At 37.6% G+C, this 16,672-nt stretch overlaps 2 protein-coding genes across 7 annotated transcripts in view; both read right to left on the reverse strand.

The window, feature by feature from the left end:
* Positions 1–16,672, reverse strand: part of LOC146488208 (uncharacterized) — a 71,285-nt gene that overhangs the window by 25,525 nt on the left and 29,088 nt on the right. Inside the window, exon 20 of one of the 6 annotated variants that reach the window (XM_085121943.1) lies at positions 16,292–16,660. The exons of the other annotated variants lie outside the window; for them this stretch is intronic. Within the exon in view, the coding sequence (XP_084978069.1) occupies positions 16,626–16,660 (35 nt within the window). The 3' untranslated portion in view covers positions 16,292–16,625. Of the gene's footprint in view, positions 1–16,291; positions 16,661–16,672 lie in introns of those variants that run through there. 6 annotated transcript variants of the gene reach the window in all.
* Positions 30–9,970, reverse strand: LOC146488209 (ketohexokinase-like). The gene is made up of 2 exons (XM_085122086.1): positions 9,875–9,970; positions 30–1,097 (listed from the first exon to the last, which is right to left on the reverse strand). The coding sequence occupies exons 1-2, from the start codon at positions 9,952–9,954 to the stop codon at positions 140–142; spliced, it is 1,038 nt and encodes a 345-aa protein (XP_084978212.1). The 5' UTR covers positions 9,955–9,970; the 3' UTR covers positions 30–139.

The following is a 16,672-nucleotide window of genomic DNA, read 5'->3' on the forward strand; positions in this document are numbered from 1 at the left end:
CCAATCGCCATTAACCGTAAATTTTAATTTTTTGCCTACCCCCTACACGGTAAACCAAAACTAAGGCGACATACATCAAGTGAACTATTTTTATGAAATCTATTTATTTCGCTTTCTAAGTATTATATGTTTCTTTTTCTCAGCTATGTGATACATAGTTCCCATCCAGGTTATCATAGAGAGCTTCCACGAGGCCATCTTTTCCACGCATACCACACTTGAACCCTGCCAATTTACAGGCGAAGTTCAACGCTTCCTCTACTGACGAGTCGCTTATAAGACTGTATATGACACCAGCAACGAATGTATCACCAGCTCCGAGGGTGTCAATCACTTTATCAGGGGAGAAGGCATTGCTGTGTTTTAATTCACCATCGGGTCCAACGCCATCCGCACCCTCCTCACCCCAAGCGCAAATTATGGTAGCACTGAGTTTAGTTTTACCACGGAAGGCCTCGACAGCTTCTGAGGCTGATGAAAAACCACAGAACCGAGCAAAATCTTTACTCGTGAAAACGACGTCGGCTTTATCTAGCAAAGGTAGAAGACTTTTCCTGGGTTTCTCTAACTCCACGGAAACCACAATCTTGTCTTGAGGCGAGAGCGTGGAATTAAATTTGTCCACAATGGCGATCATTTTGACAATTTCGCCCTCGTTTCTTCTACCTTCAAAATGAATCCAATCGTACCTTGCCAGGTTGATATTTTCGAAGGCGGACACCGTAAGCTCTGGAAGGTTGTTTCGCGAATGGACAACAGTTCGGCTGCCAGTCGCCTGACTCAGGGTCACAAATGAGGTTGGGGTGCCACAGTCTGAATGGCGAACACTATTGTCAAAACGTATCCCTCGGTCACGAAGATGTTTGCAGACAAATTCAGCTTCCACTCCTCGTGACAAGGATCCAAGGAACTCGCAGTTTATCCCTAACTGGGTCAGGACCGTGGCGTTTGTGCACGCGTTTCCTCCGGTCTGCCATATTTGGGATAAAGCTCGGATGTCTTCGTCTTCGATAGGATATCGTTCGCAAGTGCTAACAATGTCGAGAGCAATAAGACCAACACAAAGGATTCGTTTATTGGACATAACAACTTTCGATCTGCGGAGAAACAAACACAGAAACAGCTGTTTAAGTAATAGAGATCACCACAAGGCAAGGTCAACTTGCACGTACGAAGTTTGAGGAAATGTTATCTCAGTGAGCTTTTCAAAGAACTCTGCCTGATTTCTGTATGCAAATATAAATGTTCTGAACTCACTCACCCCCGCCGCGCGCACACAACTCCGCCCGCCGCACTCACTCACTCCGCCCGCATACGAAATCGCGCCCATCGAAACACGTCGCTCGTAAAATGCAAATGAGCTTCATTTTGGACGTCAATCACAGCAGTCTTTTGTTTATGGTATTGTTAAAGTGACAATTCGTGGAACGCATCTTTTCATTGAAACATAATAGAAAAATAACGCACAACAAAAGAGCGCAAGACGAAGTTTATCAACGGAAGTTGTGTGACTAAACTAAAATAAATAAATAATTGCCCTGCGCTATCAAGGAAGTGCTAATTTTTAGGTTATTCGATGGCAAACGACAGTTCCCGATAAGAATGTGCATTACGCACGTATGCTATAATTGTGATAAAAAAGGAGAAAAACAGATAATCACAGTTTCCAGTGAATTGAAAGCAAATTGCATATCGAGCGGCACGGCAGAAACACAAGCAATGTAATTTTCAATCAACGAAGCGTGTTTTTACGGCAATATACTGCGATTCCAAGCAAAAATTTTGAATGAAATGATCCTAAATCAACCACATTCGATGTTAGAACTTTAATACGTTGCTTTCAAAGGGCGCTGCTACCGTTTCCTTACGTAACTCCTTCTTCTTCACCCTCGTTCCTAGGGTCTCTCTTCTTCGGAAAGAATAGAGACCCTGGCAACGAGGTTGCTTCTTCTTGTGCAAACAAATAAACGAACACTCTTGGGGATTAATGCTGGGAGAAATCAAAGGCTCCTGTGAGCCAACTCGTCAATGCAGATGACACATCAGTAATTTAAATTTAGACGGCTACGGAAACTTCCTTGAAAGCTAAAAGAAATTATATCTTTGCCCAATTATGTAACGAAAAATAACCATTCTTGTACTAAAAAAATGATTGTCAAATTAGTCTCTACAGATTGAACAATATTATTCTGATGCGCCGATTAAAAAAATCATGTGTTTTTTTTTTTATTCAAAGTTCATAGAACCACGCCATGTGCAGCTACGTCTTGCAAATTCGTGTCCGATAGTCCGGGGCTACTGGATTTTGCGATCGGGCTAGTGGATTCTGACCATCACTTGCCCGATGGGCAAGTAAAGTTTTTGGGGGAATTAAAATTACAAAATTACTGTAGGGCATACTTTTTTTAACTTCCAGGTAGATTTGTGTTTTTTAAGCCGATCTCACAAAGGGAAATCTGTTCAACAAAGTATCGCATTACATTTCATGCCCGACATAAATGCGTGAAATTTTTCCTTTGGAGTTCAGTCCACGCAATCCTCAAGTATAAATAGTGAAACATGACAAGCTCTTGCTAAGTAAGAATTATTTATCGACCACGTCCTTTTGCTTTCCCATAAATTACCAGTTGTAAATTGCGAAAATGAAACATTTTTTCCCTTTGAAACCTCTATGAAAGCTGACAAGATCTTAAAGTGTTCATTTCACCAGAAATTTGCATAATTTTGTTTACGACGTCACTGATGCGTGACATGGCACGATACGCTTCCGCGTGAAAACTGACAGCAAAACTAGTTTTTTTTTAGCAAACTAATCTACTTGTTGTAATACTTTTGTACGAGAGGGAAAATATGATGAAAGATGTCGAGTTTTCATGCGTGCAAAAAGTTATGATTAGCAGTGAACTTTTCAGCTGAAGACATTTCTGGCCGGAAATTTTTTTTTTGGCGGCAAAAATTTCAAGTTGCGCAACGCAATATCACGCATTCGTTCTGACTAAAACGATTCAGTTAGTACAATCGAGAAGGGAGAATAGGTTAAAAAATCGGTGAGGCCTACAATAAATCCCACTAGTGCTAAAGGTAAAAGCTCTAAAAAGCGTCTTGTTTATTCAAAGTCCATGCCAACAATTACTTTTAAATTAAATTATTTCTAATTAAATTATTTCTAAATTAAATTATTTTTAATTCTTAAAAGACACGGCACTTTGTGGAAAAAAACGAAACACCTATAACGTTGCTCAGATTCAACGAAAAATCTCCATTCTTACGTTAAATCGTGGAAAAATTTTTACGTTGTTTTTTTCACTAATTGAGTTTACGACCCCGGACTTTCTGAAAAACTGAAAACCTTGTAACTTTGCTCATATTTAACGAAAAATCTCCATTCTTGCACTAAATGATCGTCAAATTATTCTCTACATACTGAATAAGAATATCCTGATGCGCCGTGAACGAAAAATGTTCGCGTGTTTTTTCCACTAATTGAATTAAAAACTCATTCATTTCGCACGCCCGAAAGTTAACGACAGAACCGACCAACCAACCAACCAACCAACAAAGTCATCAGTCAGCCGTCGCTATAACTCGTTCTTTGCGCATGCGCGTATTCACGAGTTAAAAAGAAACCGCCAGCAGCGGCACGCTTTGTAATGCTCGCAAAGCACCATGGTAACCCACTTTTCTCGGGCGACGTGTTTCAATGGGCGCGATTTTGTATTCATCTGATAAATTCCATCTGATAACAAAAAACATATATTAAAACAAAACAATTTGATTATGAAAATTACGGGTAGAATCATATTTACAACGTTTCGGTGTCCTCATGACACCATCATCAGGTCAAAATATAATGTTCAACAGATAACAAGAATATTAATGTTCAAGTTCAAGTTCAAGTCCCTTGAGGCTAGGTGAAGAGTTTTGCTTTTATCGAGTCACTTTGAATATTTAGACACGGTTGTGCTCACGAATAAGGAACATTTCATAGAGAAGACAATCAAATTTGCTGGAGCATTTCTTAAGAATGTGAAACATATTAGATGTTATTGTTCTTGATGGATGTTGACTTTGGCAGTGATTGAATATTGATCCAGATCTTTTATGCTCATCGATTCGTTGGTAAAAATGCCGGCGCGTGTAATCAAAATAGCTGGCATCACACCAGCTATGTAGAAGAAGATCTCAAACATAAAACAAAACAGAACTTTTTTGAGAAGATCTCAAACATAACGAAATCAAGCCCGCGCTGATCAAGGAACAATCAGTTGTTTACAAATTTGAACGTGGCTGGTATGATGCCAGCTATGTTGATTAACTTCACTATGAAATGTTCCTTATTCGTGAGCACAAACCGTGTCTAAATATTCAAAGTGACTCGATAAAAGCAAAACTCTTCACCTAGCCTTTAGGGACTTGAACTTGAACTTGAACATTAGTATTCTTGTTATCTGTTGAACATTATATTTTGACCTGATGATGGTGTCACGAGGACACCGAAACATTGTAAATATGATTCTACCCGTAATTTTCATAATTAAAACAAAACGTTTGGCTTTATTGCCATTGCCTTTTATTTCAATGATTGTAGGAATCGATTAATAACATAGAGACCTTCAAAGAATTATATTGATTCCCAAGATTCCTCCCACACTGTGCACGAAATCCCTGCTAATTTGAATAACGATCTCGATGTATTCGAGCTTTTCAACAAGGCTCTTTTGTCACCAAAATAAAGACGTACGAAGTCGATTTCACCGATTTCATTTCAGATAGCTTTTGTTTCGGCACAAAAACCATGCCGGATTGACGGCCTTTTGCTTACACCTGAGACACTGGCTTCGGTAAGACTTTCTGCGCCGGTGCGCAGGCTACGCTGATCCGCGTCTTTAAAGTGCGGAACACTTTGTTGCGGGATCGGTCCGAGGGTAACATGAAAAGGCTGCAGGATTGGTATGGCATTAACAAAGTCTTTCACCGGTATTGTTCCGGCACGAGGTACCGGTTGTTCTCTGGCGTTTTAAGTGCCGTTGCTGTTCATAGAAGCGCTGGGTTGGAACAAAAAACGACCCGATAACATGAACATAGCCAGTGACTAAATGTATAAGTGTCTCGTTTTTCCTACCCTCAAGGCAACAGAAAGGTGTGCGGGCCGGCGCCTAGATAAATACGGTCAAAGCTTGGTGGTTGGTTGTATTCACATTGTTTCCGCGCTATTTTCTATCAAGACAGAATTAATTTAGCCGATGATGATGATGAAATGACTATGAATGTTGGCAATATCATGATATTTACAATCCTATACGGCGCGTTTCACTGAATGCGCCTCACAAAAGTTATTAAGGTAGAAATCGATAGAAAAAGATAACTTATCTAATTTAAAATTCCAATATTTCCCGTTCGTAGGTTTCAAATTTTAGGAAGCACTTTTGTCTTCTGAATTTCCCCATATATTGGTATACACTGCACGTCCCTACTGTAACCAGCTGTATGAAAAATATACGTTTTCTTTTGTACCAACCAAACCGATTCGTTCTGAAGAAGGGCCATGCTACTACTCGATAAGTCAGCACCCAAATCTTTTCACGGTGGTCAAATTACCATCAATTATTGAATACTTGTTTATTGTAAATAGTAAATTTCAATGTTATGTTTATACATTAAAAAAAGACATAAGTCTTATTTTACTTTACAATTTTATTACAGTTATTGTTTATGTATCTTTTATATTATTTACACGACCCTTCAAGCTGCATAGCCTAAATACTCATCGTGTCAAAATAAAGGTTTTACTTACTTACTTACCCTGTTGATAAACCAACATTCGCCCACCGAGGCAGCACCATAATTACGCGGGATGCCCTGAGGGGGCATACCGTGTCTAAAAACGGGTCGATTTCTTTTTACGCGGGATGCCCTGAGGGGGCATACCGTGTCTAAAAACGGGTCGATTTCTTTTTTTTTTTCTTCCTCGTAGCTACAAATCGGTACATTAATTTATTCATTAAACTCACCCCTCTCCTACTCGGGGTGTATTGTTCTGATTGTCTTCAACAGAAGCAGGCCAATCAAAATCCATTCTTGTCGCTTATATCGCGAGGGAGGGGACCCACTCACCCCTACCTGTGTGACGTCAACGCATCATTTGATCTATTTATTAAAAACAGATTAAATTTGGCGCCATATTGTTAACATGTTCTGGACTCAAGTGTGCCGTTTTCAAACGGAAATTTCACCATTTTGAAGCGGCAAATCGAAAGAATAACTTCTAAGAAGCACCCAACATTTAAAACGGTGGAAATTGGTAAATTCCTGGCGAAGGAATCGTGCTTTGTTTGACAGTCTTAGACTACGACGCGAGACTGAAAAGAGGTCATTGAGAAGCTTACGTTATCGCAATGGAATTCCCGCAATTTCCCTTGAAACCCTGAGTAGCGTAACACATGGGAAACAACGTAACGCGATCGTCGTGACTCAAACTATTCCATTAGCAAGGATAGTTTTATCAATCGGCGAAGCATACAGTTGGAATAAATGAATCAGCCCCAGCATCACGCGTAATGCCAGTATAGCAGGCATCTTGTTTTTTTTTTTTTTCTTCGTCGTAGCTACAAATGTGTACATTAATTTATTCATTAAACTCTCCCCTCTCCTACTCGGGGTGTATTGTTCTGATTGTCTTCAACAACAGCAGGCCAATCAAAATCCATTCTTGTGGCTTATATCGCGAGGGATGGGGCCCACTCACCCCTACCTGTGTGACGTCAACGCATCATTTGATATATTTATTAAGGACGGATTAAATTGTCGCGCCATATTGTTAACATTTTCTGGACTCAAGTGTGCCGTTTTCAAACGGAAATTTCACCATTTTGAAGCGGTAAATCGAAAGAATAACTTCTAAGAAGCACCCAACATTTAAAACGGTGGAAATTGGTGAGTTCCTGGCGAGGGAATCGTGCTTTGTTTGACAGTCTTAGACTACGACGCGAGACTGAAAAGAGGTCATTGAGAAGCTTACGTTATCGTAATGGAATTCCACAAATTTCCGCTGATAGTCTGAGTCGCGTAACACAAGGGAAACAACGTAACGCGATCGTCGTGACTCAAACTATTCAATTAGCAAGGATAGTTTTATCAATCGGCGAAGCATACAGTTGGTTTAAATGAATCAGCTCCAGCATCACGCGTAATGCCAGTATAGCAGGCATCTTGTTTCTTTAGAAACTAACACCTCATTGAAACAAACAAGTCTGTGTTTCAACAGCTAATGGGCCTCTGGTTAATATATTAATCAATAGGCGACATCTTCGTTATCGGAAACCAATGAACGCGATCAGACAAATCGATCCAGTTCCCATTGTATTTATTCGGTTCGATCGTGAAAAGGTTTTCCTACCGTAACGAAACTCAAAACTAAGAAATTTTCTCTGACACTGACAGCAACGTAAAGCTATATTGTAGAACACTCAAAACCAAATTCGAAACATATCGGGAAATAAAAAACAACACGTGCGAAGAAACGTGACAAGAGCAACCTTTAGATGAATAATAATAATAATAATAATAATAATAATTTAATATAATAATACTTTATTAGTAGAAAAATAAACAACAAATACAGAAAGGTGATTAAAAATATCGGTATGGGAAAAAAAGAAAAACGTTTCATAATTCTGCAGTTCATAATAATAATAATAATAATAAATAATAATAATAATAATAATAATAATAATAATAACTTTATTTCTGTGTCAATATAGTAAAGCGGTTTCCCACTAAGTAAGGACACGTATCTAAGAATATAAAAATAAAAATATGCATAAAACTTATATCATCATGTAAACATACTCAATCACAAAAAAAATTCTAAGAATTGCACAGTACGCAATTTTCGCAGTCATTGGTAGAAAGAAGCTAGCGCAGCTAGATTACCATTATTAATCAACTTCTTAAAAGCATCTACAGATTGCTGTTCCCTCACTTTAGCATCTAAATTGGACCAGAGTAGTGGTCCCAAAAAACTTACTGAGTGTTCCCCAAAACCTGTGGTATTAACTCTAGGAATTACAAATTCCTTAGTTCTTAACTAATCTGTAAACACTGCTACTATCAAAATGTCGAAACGGAATCGATTAGTAGACTTTTTTCCCTATTCTTGTAAACTTTCCACAATTAATAAAGAAAAGATTTTTTTGGCAACGGCCTAGCTATTATAATATCTTTGGTAAAAGCCTTTAAATATAACCTTCTTCTTCGCAGAATAAACAGGGCCCAGTTGTTCAAAGCTCGATTAAACTAATCCGGGTTTAACGTGAACATTGATTCTAATTTTAATGACTAATCATTAAAGGTTCTGCGAAAGATTTTTGTCCCTCAGTTTTTAATGAGACTTTTCTTTAGCATGAGCTAATAATTTGCTTTCAAAAACCACTTTAAATGAGCGAGATGAAAACCTAGGTTAACTTTTAATCGTGGATTAGCGTTAATCGACTTTCGAGCAACCCGGCCCAGGTGGTTAACAAGATTTCACGAATTTTCTTTTTTTTTTTTGTTAATTGAATTTAGTTGAGGTAACCTGAAAGGATAATTTCGAAGAAAGAAATTAACGTTGCATCCACTTAAAAGTTACGATTTTATAACTAGCACCAGTCCCAGCTTATTTTATCGCTTCTTAAAGAAAATTTAACAAAATATTTTCATTTTAAGATTTTCATAAATCGAGATTCGTAGTCTGTAAGTCCGTGAGGACTGTGACAACAAAGCCAGAGATCTTGAATATATTATCAAGCACAAGGGTTTGCATTGCAGTTGAAAAGCGGATCAGTACCGCAGTTACTCGAAAATAATAGAAACTTACTGTGCTGAAAACTGGTAAGGCATTTCCATGGATGTAATATTTTGTTATAGTAAAGTTGTTTTCAAAAGTAAAGACACAAATATGCGATAAGTCAGATGGATTTAAGATATTAAATGCTACGTCGTATGCAGCACAAATGTGACCTTCTTGTTAAACGCTGACTGTGTTTGCCGTAGGTTCCCGATCACTAAGTTTATTTCAAGAGAGCTTTTAGTAGAATTCTGGAAGCTTTGATAGTATCGGTCTTCCGATAGTTATACGTCACCTAGCCCCCAAAAATAGCATCGCATCTCTGAGTAAATGTAATCAGTATTTTGTGTAGTGAGGTGTGTGGTCACGATTTCCTGAAACTTGCTGGTTATGGGCAATTGCTTGTAAAATGAATGCTTTAAAAATAACCTGGTACCTCAAACATTTGGTACACTTACAAAAAAAAAAACAAAAAGCATTGCCGTAACATTTCCCATAGTTTTCGTTTAGAATGCTTTTTAACAAAGAAATTGGTTAAATCTTTCTAACGAAAAACATCGACTCAAAAAAGTTACCAACACACCAATAAACAGGTTCGCGCCACCGAAAGTAGAAAAACTCAATTAAAGAAGCTCGGTTGTGACACCATTGTTTTTCAGATTCCATTTTAAAATATTAACAAACCTTTCATATTCATTGAAAGGTAAGTATCTAAGCTGATTACTAAGAAGAAAATATACTACTACCATATCGCGACGTACCTTGCAGTTGTAGAGTTGATGGAATGACCTGCTCAAAACCACCTTTAAATAACTTTGGTTAAAATTGCAGGTGACTAAAAATGAATGATGCTCCATAAAATAACGCAACCTTACACAAACAACAGCTAACTAAAGACTGTATCTGATTTGAACATTTTATGCTTGAAACGAATTCATTAACAACCTTGGGCCTGAAGCCAATATGAATGAGAAAATTATAAAGAGCACTATTTCAGGATTGTAAGAATTGTTTTTCTAAGAAATGTCTTTAAACTTTTGTCGTTACCTCTTAAGACCTTCTGCCTGAGAGAGTGGGGCAGGCTTGGAAATGAGAATCGGCTGATTTTGCTCAAAATTGGCACACATACTGCCTGTGAGGACTTGTGCAATATACCAATGTTTCAGCTTCATTGACCTTGTTTGGGCTGCGTCCTAGATAACAGACTTGTGGGGGTTCCCTGAGGCTGATTTTTAGCTTAATTTTGATCACTTTTCGTTACTTCACTTACAATGCTACGAAATTACTCAGTCAAATCAAGAGTCATTTTTTGTTAGCCCAGCTCTTAAACTTTCTTTTGCAAAACTTTTGGTCCACAGGAATATTTCTGTTGCACACGTCAGTAAGCTAAGGTTTCCAGAGCTTCCTTTTACGACATTCCGATAAAATTCAGACTCTACAACAGATTGCTGTCGCTAATAAGTGTTTGTCAAATTTTAGACTTAGATGGGCAGTTCTTCTTCCTTAAAAGTTGCTTTATATAAATAAATATATATATATATATATATATTTTTTTTTTTTTTTCTTTTAATTTAGTAAGAATCTTTAGCAGTTGCTTTCTAGCTTGATCATTTTGTACGGAATCACTTTAAAATTTGTAAAAATTGTATTTGATGTAAAGTAATGTTTTGTTAGTAAAAATAAGAAAAAGTGTTCACTAAAAGACATAGCGTTATTCCTGTAACTAGTGTGAACATTGTAAGCACTTTTAGTTTTGTAAGTATTGTAAGTATTGTTAACAATGTAGATATAGTCATTGTGGTTACTACCCTGTGTATTGTAAGTAATGTTAATAGTGCTCAGTTTTGTAAATCTCATGTCATGTATGCAAATAAAAATTGTTAAAAAAAAAAGTAATCTAAGGTTGTGGCTCTTATCGGCATATAACGACAAACCTGAAATAGGCGAATCTTTGTTTACACTTTTTGCTCATTAACATATGCTTATCACTATCTGATGGCGCTAATAAAATAGAAACTCTGAATATTGAAAGAGCATAACAGTTTTAGTTTGCTCTGAAAACTTGAACCCAATACATCGAATGGTTTCGGAGAAATTGTCTTCTAAAAACTCGTAGTTTTACAGAGAATGTATGGCTCATTAACTTTTTTGCCACCCAGCAATTTCGTAGTTTTTGATGGCTGATATTTCCTTCAATATTGCTTGCAAAGAGCTGAAAATTGCACAAATTGCTCAACTTAATCAGCTCTTTCAACTTTTGCATTTAACTCATATATACGGCCACAACTTCTATGAGTTAAGTCGTATGCTAATGAGGAAAAATGTTAACAATGACGTCAGCAAAGATTCGCCTATAGCTCAACTTAAAGCCCAATGATCTTTGATGACCACTTTTCAAGAAACAAAATTCCAACATAGTCGTAAAGTGTAGCCCTAACTATATGACAATCATGAAGAAAATTCTAAGTTTAAGCCTTTCTCACTTTACAGCTATGCTTAAAAGATTCTGATAAAGCCACTACCGGTCACATTCCTCTTTGCGTATCCATAAAAGATGCTCAACACAAATGTGCCAGTAAATACAAAATGACCCAGCATTATCTAAGTTTATTGCACTTTAATTAGTTTTCAAGGTCACTAATTAACATTTGCATTCAAATTTTTAGAAGCAAGGTCTGTTTTAAGCTTTTTTTTAAAATAAACGTAACCGCATTGCGTGCAACTCACTAAAAAACTCACTTTCAGTTGCGATAGGTGTCACACTCTAATAAAAATCCTCTGTCCGTAATGAAAATTAATTTGAAACAAATATGAAGTTTGGATTGTATTTTAAAAGCAATTGCGGGATTTCACTCACTGTTCACTGTCACGCCATTGAAAACAACAATCGAAACCGTTCCATGAATGAAGTCAAGAAATTGACATGTTATAGATGATTAAAGTGCACCTAACCCACCAAATTTTTTTTCGCTTAAATAAATCTTTGCACCTGTTTGAAACGCATTGAGCCTTTTTGCAACCAAATTTTGACTTTTTGTAGCCTGTAAAAGTTACGAAATCTAGCCATCATCTGTCCCATGACCGAGCTAGTAAGGGGCATGGGTCTATTCCTTACATGACGTCACAAACTGCTTTCCATGCATTTTTACAAAGACTTAATACTATGCAAATCAGTTTGTGACGTTAAGTAAGGAATAGACCCATGCTCCTTACTAGCTCGGTCATGGGACAGATGATGGCTAGATTTCGTAATTCTTACAGCCTTTAAAAAGTCAGGATTTGGTTGAAAAAGGCGCCAAATAGCGCAATATGTTTTAAACAGGTGCAAAGATTTATTTAAGAGAAAAAAAATTGGGGGGTTAGGTGCACTTTAATAAATAACGAATCTGTCTTAGTGTCAGGTTTCGGTGGTATTCCATACTCGAGTTATTTGACAAATGTCCCACACAAATTTATAGAGCTTAGTATGGAGACGCCATTTTGGTGTCCCTCCGAGGGGCACCAACATGGCGGCCGGAAACAGGAAAAAACATTTGAGGGTCACTTTTGCCAGAAAAGAGATTTGTTTTCCCTTGTGAATTTTCGAATGTTTAGATAAATATTTCTTCTCAAACTTAAATTGCTTAGGATGCTGAAAATTTATAAGATATGGAACAGCTCTGTTACGGCCGTCCTCCTGGTGCCACGCATGATTGAAATTGTTCTATTTTCAAAAGGAAGTACAACATCCAGCTAAGAAAAGAAAATTGAATTCTAGATTTGGTGACGTCACGTGAAAACCAAGAATACTTAGTTATCTTGCTGTTTCTCCACACGGCCGTGTGTTCTGCATTATGTAGGAGACTGGAGCCAAGTTTTTGCTCCTCTAGTTGGTGTCTGAGGATGAACCGCTAAAAGTAAATGAATTGAGCGAAATTTGTTATTGTTTTCGTTTCAAGTCACTCTATGATCTAGCTGTGAGATTTGTCCCTGCGTGGCCTGCCATGGTGTAAAAATACGTTCATTCATCCTGTTATTTACTTTCCCATCGATTTCCATCAAGGTATTTTTGCCATATTGCGGCTTTCTTTGAATCGAGTTTTAAAATGGCACAGAGCAATTTCTATCACTGTACAGCAGAAAAATTACGCATATACATATCTTTCCATTTTTGCTATTCGTAACCCTTTTGTCGCTCAAAACCTAGCCTTTCCCTATTGTGGATATGAACATGCTCCTATAATTGAATTTTAGTCCTGTATTGTGTTTGTCAATTGCGGTAACTCTGCAGTGCGTAATTAAGAAAATAAAAAATAAAAATAAAAAAAAAAAGATAGCACATCTCTAAAATTAAACCGCTTGGGTTCAAAAGACCCAAAACGTTATGACGTATATTAGATGTACCTTTTTGGAAAGATCATGACCTCTGCGGGGCATGATACAATAACACGTTGCGTGAGCCCGGCGTGAGTCTTCCTTTGATAACCTTGGACCGTGATGCTACTCACCTGCTAGTTAAAGTTGGTGCTGACAGCAACAAAACTTCACCCTCTCACAGACTGCAACATTCCCGGAATACAAGCTCATAATTAATCAAGCTAGACGGTGTGTTAGCCATGGTGAAGAACTGAGAAAGATGACAGTTTGTCCACCTCATTGCCGCAAATTTACCCGCTTGTGAGAGTTTAGTGTAGCCCTTCATAAAGGTGAAAAGACGAAATTGAAGAAACCAAGAAACCGGGATTGTGATACCCATTGCATCGCGTAAGTATTCTAAGCTTTTGTTGTTCACCGACAATTGTAGTTATTTTTTTATCTCATAACTGATAAACTGAATACCTAAAAATAGATTGGAGATGTAACTGTCATATTTATTAAGGTAATAAAGCAAACTAGGAGAATTTGTTTCTTTTTCTTTCCAAAGGGATTTGTAATACCTGTTTCGACCTAAAAATACCTGAACTTTCTGATGAATTTCATTAACTCCCAAAACAAACCATAGCATAATTTAAAACGTGGTGATAATAGCGTTGACTCATCTTTGCTCTTTTTCGTCAGCGGGTTTTTACTCCAGCTGTAGCCTGCCCATCATGTGCTTATACCAACGACCAATTTTTTCGATTTTGCCAAATGTGTGGCTGCCAAAGAAAAAATTCATTCCTCAGAACCCTGCTTCGAGAAAAGCGCTGGATCTCGCAGCTATTGATGCTCGTTTGCAGCAGCTTAAACAGACGACTCTAAAATCTTCCTTGCGCGTGAATCTTTCTTAACGTCGCTACCTAATGCTAGGTCTATTTTTTCGCCACTCCTGAAGATGTTTCGCAGTTTTTAGTGTGGAGGGACCGTCATGGTAAAACAGTCATTCATATTCCTGGGTGTCTGAACACCTCTAACAAGGATGCCGCAGATTGTGCGTGCCCCAAACGACTTGCATTTAAAACTGTTGATTCCTATACTGGAAAGTTTCGCGCCGTCTTCAACGAAGCAGGTCGCTCTGGGGACTGGAATGGCCTGCTAGGTTTTGGAAATCCAGCTGCTTCGACTGCGGTACAAAATTACCTGAAGGCTATCTCTGAGGAGCAATTACGATCTCACATCATTCCTAAGCAAGCTTTTGCTTCTGGCACGATTATGGGATAAAAAGATGGCGGATCCTTCAGTTGGTCCTTCAGGTCTTTTAAATTACAACAATATTTTATTATTTGCCAATAAATCCTTAATCCCCTGGTTCCGCAGATAGCAGTTCTAATCGAGGCGGGCCATATTTTAGCTCGAGACGAAGCATATTTAAAACTCCCTTCTTAAACGCGGATAGCGGGCCCGATCTCAGTTCATACGACAGAAATTCTACGTTTTCCCCAGGATGATGGTTTCCTGTTTAACCATGTTTGGAGGAAGACCTTGAGAGATGGTGCTTCTAACGTCTTTGAAATTCGTCTTCATTCGAATCCCCAGCTTTCCCCGGTTAAAGCAATTGAAACATATATGTGGTCGCCTCTGAACTCCGCATATCTGTAACCAATGGTTATCTCTTTCGCCCTACTAATCATCAGGGACATATCTTCAACAAGGCGTTTACAACTTCTTTTGCAGAAGCCCGCATGAAAGTCTATTTGAAAGACGCAAAAATTGACGAAGACGAGACTTTGCACAATTTTCGCTCAGGATCTGCTATAATTCTCGCATCAACTGAGTCTCAATTAGCTTAAGTGATGTCCCACGTGGGTTGGAACAATAAAGCCACTGCGTTATATTACATGAAATTGGCAGACGTTCTCCGTGGAGGTTCTCCTTCAGATTCATTGTCTTCGACCGAATCAGCCACTTCCTTTTCCACCAGTCTATACAAGGATCTTCACCGTTTAAAAAAATTTGTCTCTGCGTTCCCTGAGTCTTAATTTCTGTTAAATTGGTGTTTAGTACGGGGTTGGTTTCTTTTTGAGGTTGGGCATGTTTCTTGCAAGACGTTTGGTTATCTTCCATAGTGTTTTAGGGTTATCTTCAACTAGAGATTGTTGGTGCCCACTCTCAACAATAGATGTGAGGGAGACTGATGAGAATATAAAACTATTGCTACCGACATAGCATACAGGCAGATTTTGGCGGATACAACTTGATTACATTTGCTAAAGGTTGTGCAACATCTGATAAATGCACTCGAAAAGCAGAAGTTGTAAAAACAGCTCGAGCCAAAAATCAAGCGATGAAAATTAAAGATGCAACATGTGACCTCGAGGAGACTTATGTTAAATAAAAGGTAATTTTCCTCTGTCATCGGGAATACACGAAATACTATTCTCCGAGAATCCGCAGTCGTTCAAAAATATAATTAAACATTTTGTAAATATGGTCCAACTATCCCTTGAAATGCATAGATTTTTTTTTGTGCTTTGTTCTTACAAAAACTCGCCTCATTAGTCTAATTACATTATTAACTGAAATCAAACATTTTTTTACAATTTAAAGCAATTAGTGGAGTGAAAAAAAAATGTATGTGTCCAAACTTAGCTCTTCAGTGTACTCCCGGGCCCGGTTGTTCGAATACCTGTTAACGCTAATCTCCGATCTCGCCCTCTTAAAAAAAATGTTTTTGAAGCATATTTTGAAGCTAGTGGTAAAAAAAGTCTAAGTGAAAACTACCGAACAATTTTTTTTAAAAATAGACTTCATTAATTAGTAATTAAACTCGAATCAAAGCTTACGTTAATCCAGGATTAGCTTAATCGGGCTTGAACAACTGGGCCCCGATGTGTGTTAGTGTAAGTTAGCGTTCTGAGAAAATGAAATTAAAGAAACCATACTTTATCAGACCTCCCTACATATTTCTTCCTTCAGAGAAATATAATAATAAATAATAATAATAATAATAATAATAATAATAATAATAAATACAATTTATATAGCGCCAAAGTCCAATTGTTTTAAGGCGCTTTACAAACCTTAATCATCGATGGGTCCAGAAACAGAGTGAATGAACACGCAATATTGAAGCTGTAGCGAATGAATAACTGTTTATTTGCGTTGTGAAGAATATTTAGTGGGAAAATATTTACCCACGTACACTGCATTGTTTGACCCTTGAGTAGTTTTAGCTATTCGTATGTGGTCATTTTAATAGAGCTGATCATCGAGGGAAGGGATTCCTCCTTCGCCATTTCATTATATTGCATAAGCCTAAATTTTAGTACAAATGCTAAGATGTTGATGCAACTAAAAACGTAAAAACCCTATCCTAACGCAAACTATAACTGCTACCTAATGAAAAAACAAAAGCTAATTTCACAATGGTTACTGGTTATGCTGTGAATAGAACCATGGACTACAAAGTTTCATCACTTGTAGAGGAATCCATAACTGCAAAAATAG

Source organism: Pavona decussata, unplaced genomic scaffold (genome assembly GCF_977016875.1).
Source record: "Pavona decussata unplaced genomic scaffold, jaPavDecu1.1 SCAFFOLD_11, whole genome shotgun sequence".
Lineage (NCBI taxonomy): Eukaryota > Metazoa > Cnidaria > Anthozoa > Scleractinia > Agariciidae > Pavona > Pavona decussata.